This window comes from Gobio gobio, assembly GCF_949357685.1.
Source record: "Gobio gobio genome assembly, chromosome: 21".
In the NCBI taxonomy this organism is placed as follows: Eukaryota; Metazoa; Chordata; class Actinopteri; order Cypriniformes; family Gobionidae; genus Gobio; species Gobio gobio.
This window is the reverse complement of record NC_137117.1, coordinates 15,535,969-15,552,861: the sequence shown is the minus strand read 5'-3', so window position 1 is coordinate 15,552,861 and position 16,893 is coordinate 15,535,969. Positions and strand designations below refer to the sequence as shown.

At 36.4% G+C, this 16,893-nt stretch overlaps 1 protein-coding gene across 1 annotated transcript in view; it reads right to left on the bottom strand.

Moving 5' to 3' along the window:
- The window catches only part of acap3a (ArfGAP with coiled-coil, ankyrin repeat and PH domains 3a), a gene marked incomplete at its 3' end in the record, with an annotated part of 96,635 nt that overhangs the window by 19,188 nt on the left and 60,554 nt on the right, over positions 1–16,893 (bottom strand). The window contains exons 6-10 of the mRNA XM_079802550.1: positions 16,140–16,323; positions 14,256–14,300; positions 14,065–14,160; positions 13,081–13,155; positions 959–1,092 (exon numbers count right to left, since the gene is read on the bottom strand). Coding sequence (XP_079658676.1) covers positions 959–1,092; positions 13,081–13,155; positions 14,065–14,160; positions 14,256–14,300; positions 16,140–16,323 — 534 coding nt within the window. The remainder of the gene's footprint in view (positions 1–958; positions 1,093–13,080; positions 13,156–14,064; positions 14,161–14,255; positions 14,301–16,139; positions 16,324–16,893) is intronic.

Sequence of the window (16,893 nt, the reverse complement as noted above, 5' to 3'; positions counted from 1 at the left end):
GTCAAAAATGAGTGAAAATGCTCGTCCTGGTGAGTACTCACGTAAACACGGTCAAGTATGTCTTTAGTGGACGTAAACCGTTTGTAAAAAGAAATTGGATGTGTTCCAATGTATTGGATCTGTACTGGTCTTAAAAGGCCGGACCGGCAGACTAATATTCTATTTATTATATACAGAATATATTCATGTTAATCAAACAGCAAAAAAACTTTAAAAAAAAATCACCCCATGCTTGACTGAAAACTTTAATATATTTATTAATAATAAGTCTATAGTTAATTTATGGAGTGAAGACTATGCAGTTTTTTTAATTTGCATTTCTGCTTATTTTTAATAACAAAGATAAAATATCTATATTGTAATTATAACATTTTTTTTTTAAATGTTAAATTACTCATATCATAAAATTATATGGGCATCCCAACCTGTTCACAATTGTGAAAGGTTAGCAAATGTTAACATGATAGATAATAATGTGATTGTTGCAAACATCTCTGTAAGGACGTTCACACACGTAATTATTATTCACACTATTATTATTTTTTAATAAAGAGGAGGGAATGGTCAAAAACAGGAGAGGTACATGCTGGTCAAGTGAGTTAAGTAAGTTAGTTCTGTCATATTTTCAATGACTTTTACTGTTTTTTGCCGTGGTCTCTATTAAGTATCAGTATTGGTATTTTAGTCTGGTATCGTATCAAAGTCATAATTTTGGTATTGTGACAACACTAGTTCAGTCTATAGGCGCGTAGAGTTTCTTTACAAAGTCATGAATAATGCAGCGTTTTTAGTCGTTTTCGCGGATCCGTGTGAACGGGGATCGTTTTGACAAAGTCTTCGTCTGCATGCAAAAAAAGTACATGGTTGTCATGTGAACGCACCCCAAATTACATTTAGTCTCCACCCAAAATATCCTAAATATCTTCTTATACCGTACCATTAACCAGGTTCGACCCACCTGTTCCATGTTTTGAAGGCGTTACTGGCCCTCTTGAACAGATAGCCCTCCATCACCAATCCGTTGGGCGCATCCACGTTGAACTCCAACTTTGGGTCGTCATATGCAAAGTCCTGAATGACAAAACAATAGAGCTTTAGAACAAGAGAAACATCAAGTCATTGCTTAAAATAGTTAAAACAACCAATGCAACAAAATGCATTACATTCAGTCTGTGGCACTGCTTATGCTTCATTATTAAACAAGAGGTTGCAAGTAGAGCAGATGCACAAATTCACGCAAAACACTGTCACACTTGGAGCGTCTCATCCAATGTCCCACCAGAGCATTTTGACAATGACGCAAGCTGTTGCGTAAGCATCTGAGCATGTCCAAACGATTACCACCGATGTGCTTAACATATTCACACTTACTGCTCACAATAATGGTCCTCTTCCTGTTTCAGCAGCACACTCAATGCTCTCAACTCTCTGCTGAATCTGAGAGGTGAATCATCATGGGAGGTCCTTAAGACAACAACCTCCTCAGTTCAGGTCATTTATATTGATTATCTCTGAGTGGAGGAATGATACGCTGTCAGCCGAGCTAACACTTTAGCCCTCACATGTGCTTAATGGTATACCATTAGAAGCTCAAGGAGACATGGAAAGCATCAGGCGGGAAGACTTTGATACAAGTACAGCGCTGAATGAGAAAGTTCACGTATTGAGGGGTCTTCTGCTTCTTTGATTTTCTTCTGGGAAAAACACTCCTTAATGTTCCCTTAGAAGAGACCATCTCAAACTGGGCTCAGAGTTGCCAAGATACAAAAGTCAGAGATCTCAATATGAACTCAAATTAAATTATATACATTACTGACTAAGTCTCATTTGTTCACCAAGGCTGCATTTATCTGATAGTAAAAACGGTAATATTGTAAAATACTTTTAAAAACGAACTTTTTTTCTAATTGAATATATTGTTTTCTATTTTAATATATTTAAAAATGTAATGTATTTCTGTGATCAAAGCTGAATTTTCAGCATCATTACTCCAGCCTTCAGTGTCACATGATCCTTCAGAAATCATTCTAAAATGATAATTTGCTGCTCAAGAATTATTTACCATTCATAATTTCGGGGTAAGTACAAATATTACTATTTTTCTAAAGAAATTAATACATTTTATTCAGCAAAATCACATTAAAGTGATCAAAATGGACAGTAAATACATTTATAATGTTACAAAAGATTTATATTTCAGTTTTTACTGTCTATTCATCAAAAAAAAAATCCAGTTTCCACAAAAATATTAAGCAGCAAAAACGGTTTAAATAATATAATAATACCGGCACTTATTAATAATTGAGGACCAATAATAATTGATATTTGAGCAGTAAATCATCATTTTAGAATGTTTTCTGAAGGATCGTGTGACACTGAAGACTGGAGTAATGATGCTGAAAATTCAGCTTTGATCACAGAAATATTACATTTTAAAATATATTAAAATAGAAAACCGTTGTAATAACATTTCACGATATGACTGTTTTACAGTATTTCTTATTCAAATAAATGCAGCACAAGAGGCTGCTTTCAAAAACCATTAAAAAAAATCATAATTATTTCAAACTTTCATTTTACAACTTTATACTCTTATGTCAATTGCCTCATTTGTGTCTATTTTTAAGGAATTTTAGGAGAAACATTCGAAGTTGATACCCAAAAGCAACATTTCCTAAAGAGCAACTTTTGAGCAGTACAATCAAAACTGCACTGCAATAAATTATTTTTCAAAGATTATTCGAAAATGTCATGTTTATTTCAATGTGCCACTTACCGTTGTTAAAATTTACCAGCAATTTCAGAGTAAACATCGTTTCAAAGTAAATTTCTTTCAGTGTGTGTTGTAAAATGACTGATTAGGCTGCACAGCTAGAGATAAACAGTGGTCATTCATCATGCCTTCATTACTAGATCATTTCACAACCCCAAAAAAAGTCCTTGAAAAAGTTTCAGCTTTCAGCTTCCTATCAGTCTGTGGCACTGTCAAAACTTTCAAAGTGTTCTGGCCTCTCTTGAACCCTCTGAAGACCTGAAGATAAAGCTGCTTCAACACTTCAGTAGCAGGTCTGACAGAGAATGGACGTTCTGCTGAAAGAGCTCTTTGAAGAGAAACAGTGTGCTCTTGCATCTAAAACAAGATTGCGAAACCTCATTCGATGTTGAGTTAGGGTTAGATTGATTAAATACACGAGACACTGTTATTTAATATAATCATGGGAGAAATAAAAGTAAACAATCACCTAGCATTATGAGAACCACCCAGAATATGCAATATAATAACCACCACTGTTGGGAGTAACACATTACAAGTAACACGAGTTACGTAATCAGATTACTTTTTTCAAGTAACTAGTAAATGCATTACTTTTAAATATCGGAGTTACTTTTTCAAATGTAATGCGAGTTACATGTTACACTCGAGTTCCCCATGTTGGGAGAAATCGAGAGTAAGTGCAGAGGCATTATGTGTGCGTTGTGTGAACATCAACTCAACTCAACTCAACTTTACTTAATTGTCAATTCTACTATATATACAAGACATACAGAGGATTGCAATTGTTTCCCTCAGACCCAGACCCACTGTGTTAAAAAGCGACAACAACATAAAAGACAAGTATTTAAAAAGACATGAAAGTTAAAAAGCAACAACAACATAAAAGACAAGTATTTAAAAAAAAAAAAATCCACATGATGGTTATTGTAGTTCTAGACTAAATGCAAGCAGGCATTTACTCATCTCACTTACAAATAAAACAGATTCAGTATTGCTCAAAATGAATAAAAACAGGGAAATGCAAACTCACATTACGCAAACCTGTAATAATTTAATGTTAAAAAACACAAATATACTTTATGTATTTAATCTCACTTTATTAACCAATGTCTTTGCAGCTGACCTTTGATGGTCCAATTCAACTATGGATATTCAAAAATGACTCCAGAAGCACACAGCTGGAAGGTTTGATTGAGTTGCGCCCCCTACTCTACAGGCGTGAATTTGCATTTCCTTCAGCCAGAGGCTTTTTTTTTTTGCTATTAAAAAACAAACAAGCAAGAAGCAAGCCCAGCCCAGATGAGAAAAACTAGCACAAAAGCGTTAAAGTACCTCAATTAGTTACTTTTTTCAGGGAGTAACACAATATTTGAAAGCATTACTTTTAAAAGTAACTTTCCCCAAGACTGCTAACCACTTCGCAAACTGCCACATTTCTTTAGTATCGTGGCTTTGGAGCTTGCACATTTCCTTCAGAAAATGTAAAGTTCTAGTCTTTTCTTCTTAAGAACAATATACGGCTTATTTATAGTCACTCATTTTACCCAAATCCACAGCAGGCTGACTGTTCAAACATTCACATCCATTCAGTCCATGTGTCTGCTTACCGCCACAGACTAAATGCTTCACTCAAGTTCTGAATGGTGCAGAAAACACCCTCCCTTTCACTCGCTCTCCTGCTCTGCCATATTCCCACACACTTAAATACACACGGATAAAATGCAGTTATGCTCCCATAACTTTAAATCTATTAAAGTGGAAAGATTAAGAGAAAAAGACAACATGTAGAATATATATATATATATATATAAAATATATATATACATATATTTTGAGCATTTATGTAGAGTAAATCACTCATAATATTACAAAATATACATATATTGTGTATTATATTGTATAATATAATAGTATTCATTATACGTTTTACATACATATATACATATACATATATATAACATTCTAATTGGGCTACATGCATTTTTAGTGAAGCTTAAATGCAAAACTATCAGACAAATGCATGCATTTATATTATATGAACATTCAAAAGAAATTCGCAAAGAAAGTACAAATCCTGAAAAGGCAGACAAGGAAACTAGTTTGATTTATTTTTTTGAAATTCCCGTTCCTAACACTTTCTATTCAGCTACAAAATGTAAACATGAAAGCCAACAGCATTAATGCACCAACTCACCAAAGTGAAGTCCAACCTTCCGAAGATCTTCATCCTTAAATGTTTTATGTATTTTAAAATCATTGGATCCTCTAGGAGTGGCTCAGCTCAGCCAAGCGAGTGTGCAGCACAATCAAGTGTGCAGTCAATGCAGCGTGTGTGAGTCACGCTCTCACAGTCAGCCGTGCAGCTTCAGCTGGGTCACTCATGTGCGTTTCCACCTGCCCACTGCTGCCCACTGCCTGAGCGAGAGCTCATTACCATACAGCTGCCGTCCCACGAGCTGAGCACCCGACGCCGGACCACAGAGATCAAGTGCATAAAATAATATTTTATACATTCATTTTTTTTTTTTTTTTACAAATATGATAACATATTTGTAATATAACAAGGTGATGTTTAGTCCATAACCCATCATTCCCTTTTCACCTCATCAACATTTTACTTCAGAGGTGAATAATTTATCATTTTAAAGAGCAATTAACCAAATATTTGAACGCTCGTCTTTAAAAAATGTGATTAAAAATCTGAATGTTTCAATACCTGTCAGTTGTGAAGAATCTTCTGTGCAGCATCTCACAAAACATTGGAAGACTGCAGAAGACTATCGGCGCTATTTTAGGAACTGGCGATGACGTGAGCGCTTATAAAAGCCATCGTCTGTTTGAACTACAAAGTCTATCAAATTTTAAAGTATTCCAGTGGGATAAAAACACTGGATGAAATATTAAACTTCAAATTTAGGGCGTCTTATTTGTAGTGAAGTGCCGTGAAGCCGCTAGAACAGCAGTTTTTTCTTCCTGGGCATCAATGAAGACTTCAAGAACGTCATGCTTACTTTATCCGACCCTCTCAGTCTACTGTAATTACAGACACTGACACACTATATCATTCATCTGTGAAACATCAACACATCTTCACATCACATACTAGGTGGCACTATCCTTTTTTCGCTGGCTGTATTTTGAGACTGCAACAAGCTGTAACTCACAAGCAACTGAAATAACACGCATACTAGATTTCCGTCAATGAGTCAGCACAATGTGTCAAAATGCTTTTAACACAATTAACAATTTGTTAATTATGCAAGAAATATGCCTCACTGTGGGTGCTACCAACTGTATGCAGTCATAAAATTCAATATATATAATTGTTGCTTCTGCTTATTTGGCATTGTATATCATATTAACAGAGAATTCAGGGTGGGGTCTTTTGGACTTGGACCAGCAAGCAAACACCCTAGTAACCACTCAGAACATCCTAGCAACCACATATCAACTGCTCAGAACACCCTAGCAACCACTTAAAAATAACCCAGAAAGAGACTTTAGGGTGGGCTCTTTTGATTTGAACTATAAACAACCACTAAAAACACCCTAGCAACCACTTAATCCAGAAAGAGACTTTAGGCTGGGCTCTTTTGACTTGGACCAGTAAGCAACCACCTAACAACCAATCAGAACACCCTAGCAACTACTTAACAACAACCCACAAAGAGATTTTAGGGTGGGCTCTTTTGATTTGAACAATAAGCAACCACTCAAAACACCCTAGCAACCACTTAATCCAGAAACAGACTTTAGACTGGGCTCTTTTGACTTGGACCAGTAAGCAACCACCTAACAACCAATCAGAACACCTTAGCAACAACTTAACAATAACACAGAAAGAGATTTTATGGTGGGCTCTCTTCATTTGAACAATAAGCAGCCACCTAGCAATCACTCACAACACCTTAGCAACACCCTTAGCAACTTCTCAGAACACCCTAGCAACCACTTAATCCAGAAAGAGACTTTAGGCTGGGCTCTTTTGACTTGGACCAGTAAGCAACCACCTAACAACCAATCAGAACACCCTAGCAACTACTTAACAACAACCCACAAAGAGATTTTAGGGTGGGCTCTTTTGATTTGAACAATAAGCAACCACTCAAAACACCCTAGCAACCACTTAATCCAGAAATAGACTTTAGACTGGGCTCTTTTGACTTGGACCAGTAAGCAACCACCTAACAACCAATCAGAACACCCTAGCAACAACTTAACAATAACACAGAAAGAGATTTTATGGTGGGCTCTCTTCATTTGAACAATAAGCAGCCACCTAGCAATCACTCACAACACCTTAGCAACACCCTTAGCAACTTCTCAGAACACCCTAGCAACCACTTAATCCAGAAAGAGACTTTAGGTGGGCTTGTTTGATTTGAACAATAAGCAGCCACCTAGCAACCTCTCAGAACATCAAAGCAACAACTTAACAATAACACAAAAAGAGATTTTAGGGTGGGCTCTTTTGATTTGAACAATAAGCAATCACTCAAAACCCCCTAGCAACCACTTAATCCAGAAACAGACTTTAGACTGGGCTCTTTTGATTTGGACCAGTAAGCAACCACCTAACAACCAATCAGAACACCCTAGCAACAACTAAGGACCCTCTAAATGGGCTTGTTTGATTTGAACAATAAGCAGCCACTTAGCAACCTCTCAGAACATCTAAGCAACAACTTAACAATAACACAGAAAGAGATTTTAGGGTGGGCTCTCTTGATTTGAACAATAAGCAGCCACCTAGCAATCACTCACAACACCTTAGCAACACCCTTAGCAACTTCTCAGAACACCCTAGCAACCACATAATCCAGAAAGAGACTTTAGGCTGGGCTCTTTTGACTTGGACCAGTAAGCAACCACCTAACAACCAATCAGAACACCCTAGCAACTACTTAACAACAACCCACAAAGAGATTTTAGGGTGGGCTCTTCTGATTTGAACAATAAGCAACCACTCAAAACACCCTAGCAACCCCCTAGCAACCACTTAATCCAGAAACAGACTTTAGACTGGGCTCTTTTGACTTGGACCAGTAAGCAGCTAACAACCAATCAGAACACCCTAGCAACAATTTAACAACTTAGCAACCACTTAATCCAGAAAGAGACTTTGGGGTGGGCTCTTTTGACTTGGACCAGTAAGCAACCACCTAACAACCACTCAGAAAACCCTAGCAACCATTTAATGCAGAAAAAGAGACTTAAGGGAGGGCTCTTTTGACTTGGCTGTTGCTACAAATAAAACAAAAGTGTTCAACATTGCACTGAATGCATTTCAAACAAGTGGGATCGTAAGACAACCAGAGGGTTTGTGACAGAAGATATGAGCTTAGACAATTACTCAGAAACAGAACAGGCATCTGTGGTATAAAAATCACAATATTATGGGTATGTTTCTCTTTTAAGTGGCTCTGAGGCCATATGTTCCTAACTGATGCCAAAAGCCCAACACTGTCACCATGGTATGTGGGTAATTGCTAAAATGGAGTGCGACTGAGTGTTTCCTGAATGAACACTGAGGATCAACCGCATCCAAAGCAATCCCAGAAAACATCTCTCTGTCTTCTCATCAACCACAAGAAGCTGAAAAAATAGGTCCATAAAGGGACAAACATCTACTGAATTATTGCTGTGCTGAGTGGAGGATGATGGGACTGCCATCAGCCGTTACATAAGCCAGATACGTTTGTAGGACATATCAATCGATCTCACTGAACTGTAATTATATCATCAGTTACACAACACAGGATTATGTGCGAAATTACACTTTTTCCCTCTAAAAACCATCCGGAAATTTCAGAGTGCTTCCATCACATTAAAACAGACTTGTATAATCCATATTTGTAGGGCTTTAGAGTAAAACACTCACCTGTAACAGTGTCTAAATCAGGATGAAGACAGTCCCAGAGCGCCAGATGGAAGAAAACAGAATACAAATGAAGATTAGAAATAATTCTAATAACTATACATGTTGTGTGTGAACACACAATTATGCATATCTTTACTTCCACCATCAAATGCTTTTGCTATTTCACCAGTTTTACTTGAAACCGGCCTCGCAAAAGAGGGGGCCTCGAAAAAGAGCGCCGCCCCCCTGCCATCACAGCGCACTCACCACGGTCGGAAATTTATGGGGGCTTGCAACCAAAATTTATAAAAATGCTTCCAAAAACCAAGATATTGTTTTTAATATAAGCAACATCACATGAGCTAAAGTGCTGTTTTCCCGAATATCAGCACGTTTGCAAATGGGATTTTGATTTTATATAACAATTCAAAAAACAATAAGTGAATAGGCTATTAGGTGACTTGCATTTTTGGACCCAATATTGTCTGTTTTTCCTCTAATAAACAAATAAAAATGGTTCCAAACAGTAGAGCCATTGCTTGTCTCTGAGCAACACAGTTTCAGTTTCATTGCTGAATGAATCGTTCTAATGAATGACTTGACGACTCACTTCTGCGTTGTCCCAATGAATCTGCCGTTCTGGATGAATCATTTGACTGAATGATTCAATGGACCCTATTTTAAGGATCTGAGCTTATGGTCTAAAGCGTACAGTGCTTAGGGCGCGTCCAAATCCACTTTTGCTAGTTGCAGGAAAAATGGTTGGCGCGCCAGGCGCATGGTCTAAAAGTGTTGTCCCTATTCTCTTAATGAGTCATGGGTGTGTTTTGGGCGTAACGTGCAATAAACCAATCAGAGTCTCATCTCCCATTCCCTTTAAAAGCCAGTTGTGATGAGTCAGTTTAAATACATGTGTGTAATGCCACAATTGGTCAAATAATTAGGCAATTTTATTCGTCATCACTGCAAATATATGCAATGACTATCCATTATGACATGTAGGCATTTTTATATTTATGTACACAACAATAATCTTTTATATTCATATTTAAAAATGTTTGTGTGCTGCTGCGTGTCCCTGAAGTGTCTGCAGAGACCGTGTCAATTAGACTCCCCCTGAAATTGCCTCATCGACACGGCATCCTCAATAAACCCGTCTCCCTTGAGATGACTCCGATTGTTCGAATATTCCTATTTAATAATTGTTAAATCGATATGTCATCCTCAAAAAACCCATCTCCGGCGTGATGACTCCGATCTTTCAAATATGGTAAATGGTAAATGGATTGCATTTATATAGCGCTTTTAACAGACCTACGGCCATCCAAAGCGCTTTACATTTGCCTCACATTCACCCATTCATACACTCATTCACACACCGACGGCCTAAATATTGCGCTTTAATAATTGTTTCATCAATACGGCATCCTCAATAAACCCGTCTCCTGCTTGTTGCTTCCGATCTTTCGAATATTGAAATTTAATAATTGTTTAATCAATATGGCATCCTCAATAAACCGTCTCCGGCGTGATGACTCCGATATTTCGATTATTCCTATTTAATAATTATTTAATCGAAACATCATCCTCAATAAACCCGTCTCCGGCGTGCTGCCTCTGATCTTTCGAATATTCCGATCTATTATGACCTCTGACCTGTAAAGTTGCCAGAATAATAATCATACGCTGTTTGTTAATTGGCCAGAGGAGAACTGGCACCCCGACTGAGCCTGGTTTCTCCCAAGGTTTATTCTTCTCCATTAGGTCACCTGATGGGGTTTTGGTTTCCTTGCCACTGTTGCCTCTGGTTTGGCTTGCTCAGTTGGGGACAATAAATAAATAAAATGTTCAACTAAATATCCAAATAAATCGAATTATTAAACTAAATTAACCATATAAACTAAATTACTGATCTAATTACTGTTCTAAAGCCCACATTGTCACTGTATGATAATTGAAATGAGCTGATGACATCACCGTTTTCTCCAGAACGGCTATATGGCTGAATAAAATTCTGTTGTATTATTTTCCTGTTTAACACTGTGAAGCTGCTTTGAAACAATCTGCATTGTTAAAAGCGCTATATAAATAAAGTTGTCTTGACTTGACTGTGTGTGTGATAAGCAGAGTGTATGCGCATTGTGGACCCGCCTATAGGTGCATAATACTAACGCGCACTTTAAATAACAAAAAAATACTGCGCCATTGTTTCAGTTGGTTAATGGCGCAGTTGTTTTCAGTTGCTTCAAAATAGCAACGCGCTAACAATGCGCCTGAACACATCTTGTTTTCAGAACAGCACGTCCACGGGTGCACAAATGGGCGCAAATGCATTTGCTATTTAAACAACGCGGAGCAGAACATGAAAATAATAACTGTGTTGGGTTGAAACTAGCAAAAAACACTGGTTGAAAACGAACAAAAAAAAAAACACAATGCTACATTGCGCCAGGTGTATGATAGGGCCCACTTGTAATGATTTACCACCACCTACTGGCGCTTTTAGTATCAGTTAATTTTCGCTGAGGGACTGAAGGACGAAGATTGAATGCGGTTTTTGTTTTCAGTCGTGATTGTAACAATACTTCTGGTTAAAGAGATCAAATGTGTTTATAAATAGACTATTAAGAGTGAAATATGAGATGACATTGCAAATATAGCAGAAATAAAGTAATTGCAGTCGCATTGCATACAATGTTTTTGTCTGTCTTTTTCCCCGACTGTTTCTTTAAAATGGGCCTCCAAATATTTGTGGAAAGATGATTACAGTATTTCACTACACTCTAAAAAATGCTGGGTTAAAGATAACCCAAGTTGGGTTGAAAATGGACTATCCCAGCAATTGGGTTGTTTTAACCCAGCGGTTGGGTTAAATGTTTGCTTAAAACAACCCAATTGCTGGGTTAGTCCATTTTCAACCCAACTTGGGTTATTTTTAACCCAGCATTTAGAGTGTAGATTTAATTAAACAAATTTGTAAACCTGTCACAGAAATTGAATTTTTTTTGCCAAAAAAAATCTTGCAAGTTAAGAAATGAAGACATAAGTATTGTAATTTTACTACAAAAAAAAAAAATTATATACTTATTATGAAGTATTTACATTTATTTTATAGTGCAGTTATATTACAATAGTAATACAGTAACACTTTTACAATAAGGTTCTGTTTGTTAACATTTGCTAACTTCAATGAACAATGAAAAATACTTCTAAAGCATTTATTAATCTTATTTAATGTTCATTTTAGCATTTACAAATACCTGATTAAAATGAAAAGTTGTATCTGAAAAAAAATATTTAATGGACCTGACTAAATCTAAACTAACAATGAACAGTATTTTATTTAACTCTCATTAACAAATAAAGATTAATAAATACTTTAATACTTTAAGTGTTAACTTCCTGTTAGTAAAATGTTAGCTTATGCATTAATTAACGTTAACTAATTGGGCCTTGTTTTAAAGTGTTACCAGTAATACATTACTATTTTAGGGATGATAATAATAATAATAATGATAATAATAATAATAAAATTACAACGGATATTTGAAAATTATTACAAATATCTGTTTAGCAGCCAAGTCGGAGTTTAAGTGTCCGTGGGACTCAAAATACTAGAGCAAATATAATGCAGATATCCGTCTGTAGATATTTCTTCAGAGAAAGGTGATGAACTATATGTCAGAAGCTGTCAGAAAACACAAGCAGAGCTGTCAGAGTTCTTGCTGAGAATCTTCTAAAGGAACTTCAGCAAAGTCTATTTTCTGTTCACCCAAAATATATCCACTTCCTGTCTGCTCAACATCATTAATAACTGGAACATTTGAGGACAGAAGGTTTTTTCTACCCCTGGCAGAAAAGCAAAAGTACAAACACAGATGGAGAAAGTATCCATAAAAATGTCTTTAAATATCTCAGGGCTTTATTTAAAAACATGAAAAAAATCAATATTCCTTTTAATGTTGTGAAAATGGAGAGAAAACATGAAACAGAAGAGGATAGGAAAACGACGCAGGCTAGACGTGAGTTCTCTTCGATTTAACCTAGTTTTGCAATCAAACTTTATTGTGCTACACAAAGGAATTAGGAGTTAAGTCTTTAGTGTTTCGACTTGTCCAATTAAAGCATGAATAATCCTCTATCACTAACTCCAGTTTGAAGAATGCTGAAGACTTGCTTTCTTTAGAGGATTAGCGTCTTTAACAGCCTAATTCTGGCATTAGACACGAGTCAACAGTGCTATTAGTCAGAGTATCTTTAGTTAACAGTCAAAAAAGTGGATATCAAGGTTTTTCTTAATCGGTTCTTTTTTTTGGGAGAGAATAACTCCATTTATCATGCGCTGTGAAACTATATTACACACTACATAAAAGATAATATCCGAAAAAGCATAATAGGAACACTTTAACTGAGTTTGTGTTTATGTGTGTGTGTCCGTTCTTACCCTCTGCTGAATGGTGGCGTGTTTATGCTCCATTTCTCTCTTCTCCATCGCTGAATCGATCACCAGTTGATCCAGCTATGACAAGATGAACAATCGGTCATTATAAGTTTGTTGTTGTCGGGTGTATTTATTAAGAAAGCACGATCATGTTCTTTATCCGCAGGCATTGCTAGTTTATCTTTGTCCATTGTAGCACTGCGCTTTCAGATGTGGCGATAGGGTTAGTACTAAAGTTAGTGATGTAACATGGTTCGTCGATGAACTAATTTGGCAGAAATCAGATAGAGATCAGGCGCTCGTTGGTCTGAGGTGAATATGTTTTAGGACCTAAACTAAAAACTATTTGACAGTTCTTAACTGTTCTTAATTTGAGGCAAGTCGATGCTGAGGAATTTATTCTTCAGAGACAAATTTGGTTTGAATAGTCTTGTCATGAAAATTTGTTCAGTTGTATGAGTCTAGGTCTGCCCATATGTCTAGTCATACAAACAAAAAAAATGGTGACCTCAAAATTATTTAATTTTTTTAAAGGATTCAAATAATTTAATTAACATATTACATTTTTTGGGGATATACTTTGTTTTAATTATTAAAACAAACAAACAGATAAATAATATATATATTTTAAATTGATTCAATTGTAACTAATTAATTTATTTATATACATATTTATTGTTTTTATGAAATTCCCATTTTGTACAGCTTTATAAATTGTTAACAAAACTTCTAATACAATACATGACATGATACGTAGACTATAGATTAAATAGACTATAAATGTAGACAAATAGCTTATTTTTTTATATAACTTTAACTACGTGAAATAAATAAATAATTCTAACAAAACTAGTGAATTTGTTTCTTTTAAAAAAAAAAAAAAATTTTTTTGCAACTGTTATTCGAACAAGACTGAATCGATGCATCCAAACTGGCCAGCAGCTCTCATGAGGAAAATCAATAGCGCCCATAGGGAACACTGCTCACCTCAGCAGCCAGTTTCTTCATGTAGGGGTCAATCTCATCCAGGAGGTTGTAGCCTTGCTGATATAGGGAATACTGCGCATGCATGAAGGACAACATCTGCAGAAAACAGGATACAGATGCAGATGCTGCACAGTCCAGAATAAAGCTATACGTTTACAGATACCAGGAAAACACACATCACTGATACTTACCGCATCTAAGATCTCAAATTTCTTTTTGGCTTGAAGGACATTGATCTATATGGGAAAAAAATAGATGAATATAAAACACTCTTATTTGTTCATATCTATCCATCCATCCATCCATCCATCCATCCATCCATCATCTATCAATCAATCAATCAGTCTGTCTGTCTGTCTGTCAGTCCTTCTATCAGTCTGTCTGTCTGTCTATCATCTATCAGTCTGTCTGTCTATCTATTTATCTATCTGTCTATCTATCTATCATCTATCAGTCTGTATCTATCATCTATCAGTCTGTCTGTCTGTCTATCATCTATCTATCTGTCTGTCTATCTGTCTGTCTGTCTGTCTGTCTGTCTGTCTGTCTGTCTGTCTGTCTGTCTGTCTGTCTGTCTGTCTGTCTGTCTGTCTGTCTGTCTGTCTATCTATCTATCTATCTATCTATCATCTGTCTGTCTGTCTGTCTGTCTGTCTGTCTGTCTGTCTGTCTGTCTGTCTGTCTGTCTGACTATCTATCTATCTATCTATCTATCTATCTATCTATCTATCTATCTATCTATCTATCTATCTATCTATCTATCTATCTATCTATCTATCTATCTATCTATCTATCTATCTATCTATCAGTCTGTCTATCTATCATCTGTCTGTCTGTCTATCATCTATCAGTCTGTCTGTCTATCATCAATCAGTCTGTCTGTCTATCATCAATCAGTCTGTCTGTCTATCATCTGTCTGTCTGTCTGTCTCTCTGTCTATCATCTATCTGTCTGTCTGTCTGTCTGTCTGTCTGTCTATCTATCATCTATCAGTCTGTCTGTCTGTCTGTCTGTCTATCTATCTATCATATATCAGTCTGTCTGTCTGTCTGTCTGTCTGTCTGTCTGTCTGTCTGTCTGTCTATCTATCTATCTATATATCTATCTATCAGTCTGTCTATCTATCATCTATCAGTCTGTCTGTCTGTCTGTCTGTCTATCATCTATCAGTCTGTCTGTCTATCTATCATCTATCAGTTGGTCTGTCTATCTATCATCTATCAGTTGGTCTGTCTATCTATCATCTATCATCTATCAGTCTGTCTGTCTGTCTGTCTATCTATCTATCCTATATCAGTCTGTCTGTCTATCATCTATCAGTCTGTCTGTCTATCATCTATCAGTCTGTCTGTCTGTTTGTCTGTCTATCTATCCTATATCAGTCTGTCTGTCTATCATCTATCAGTCTGTCTGTCTATCATCTATCAGTCTGTCTGTCTGTCTGTCTGTCTATCTATCTATCCTATATCAGTCTGTCTGTCTATCCTATATCAGTCTGTCTGTCTATCATCTATCAGTCTGTCTGTCTATCATATATCAGTCTGTCTGTCTATCATCTATCAGTCTGTCTGTCTATCATATATCAGTCTGTCTGTCTATCTATCATCTATCAGTCTGTCTGTCTAACCATTTCTGGAGCTTGGTTAAATTTTTTTTTAAATAATAAGGTGGACAATTTAAGTTGTATCTGTTAACATGAATGACCTGTGAACTGATATTAACATTTTTTTTTTACATTATCAAAGGTTAATAAATTGCTAGTTTGTGTTAAAGTCACCATGAAATCAAAATGGACAATTCTGACTTTTATGGAATATTGTAGTGTTTATTATAAATGATTTATCCGTGCACATCGTTATTTTGCCTCTGTAATCTCTTACAGCAACATCTCCTCTCTTCTCTGATGATGTGTTTACTGTTGTGAGGGCGGGACAACCTGCCACTCACATAAGATCCACCAATAGCAAACCGCAACCATCTAATCAATTATTCCCCATGGACAAAATCAAGCATTAACTACTTCTAACAAATGATACCTTATTGTAAAGTGTTACATATATATAGTTTCTTCTACCTGAAGCACGTAGTCCAGTGCGAGATGTCGGAAGCACTTGCGGGTGAAGTTGAGGGTGCTGGTGGCCTCCTCCACCTCGTGGGGTTTGTTTCGAGGTGCCTGTGCGTTCTTCACCTGTGCTATCTCCAGATCCTCCCTCACCTTATCAAAGTGCTTCTTTGTGTCCTTGAATTTACGCACATCACTGAAAGTACAGACAGATACCCGTTTAATGGCTCATAGCCTAATGAATAAACGGGGCTGCTGATATGGAGGCTTCAGGTTTGATCCCAAGGAAATTAGTAATAAGTGCACTGTAAGTCGCTTTGGATAAAAGCGTCTGCCAAATGCATAAATGTAAAAATGTAAATGTAAATTAAAAGGTTTTTGGGATCTCACAGAAGTTTTCAGTGAGAAATTTCACTTTTGGTGAGCCATTCCTCTAGCACTTTTAGGGTGAACCTGAGAGGCAATTGTCCTTATTTTAACACAGTATCTCTGAAATATTAATATTATCTGAAAAAAAAAAATTGCACATGAGGAGATCAGGTGGATCTATTAAAAGCTTCACATCGCAGTGAAATGCCATTAGTTTAACCACATGAATCTTCCGCCCATTGCATTTTCAGTGATCACCTGTGATAAATGAATAGGAACCTGCCTCCAAGAATCTCATTAACCTCCATGAGGACACATTAATTATTAATGAACTCCAAAAGTCAGATCATTATTTAGAAATCACCCTGGGGGAAGCACAATAAATGAGAAAACCCTC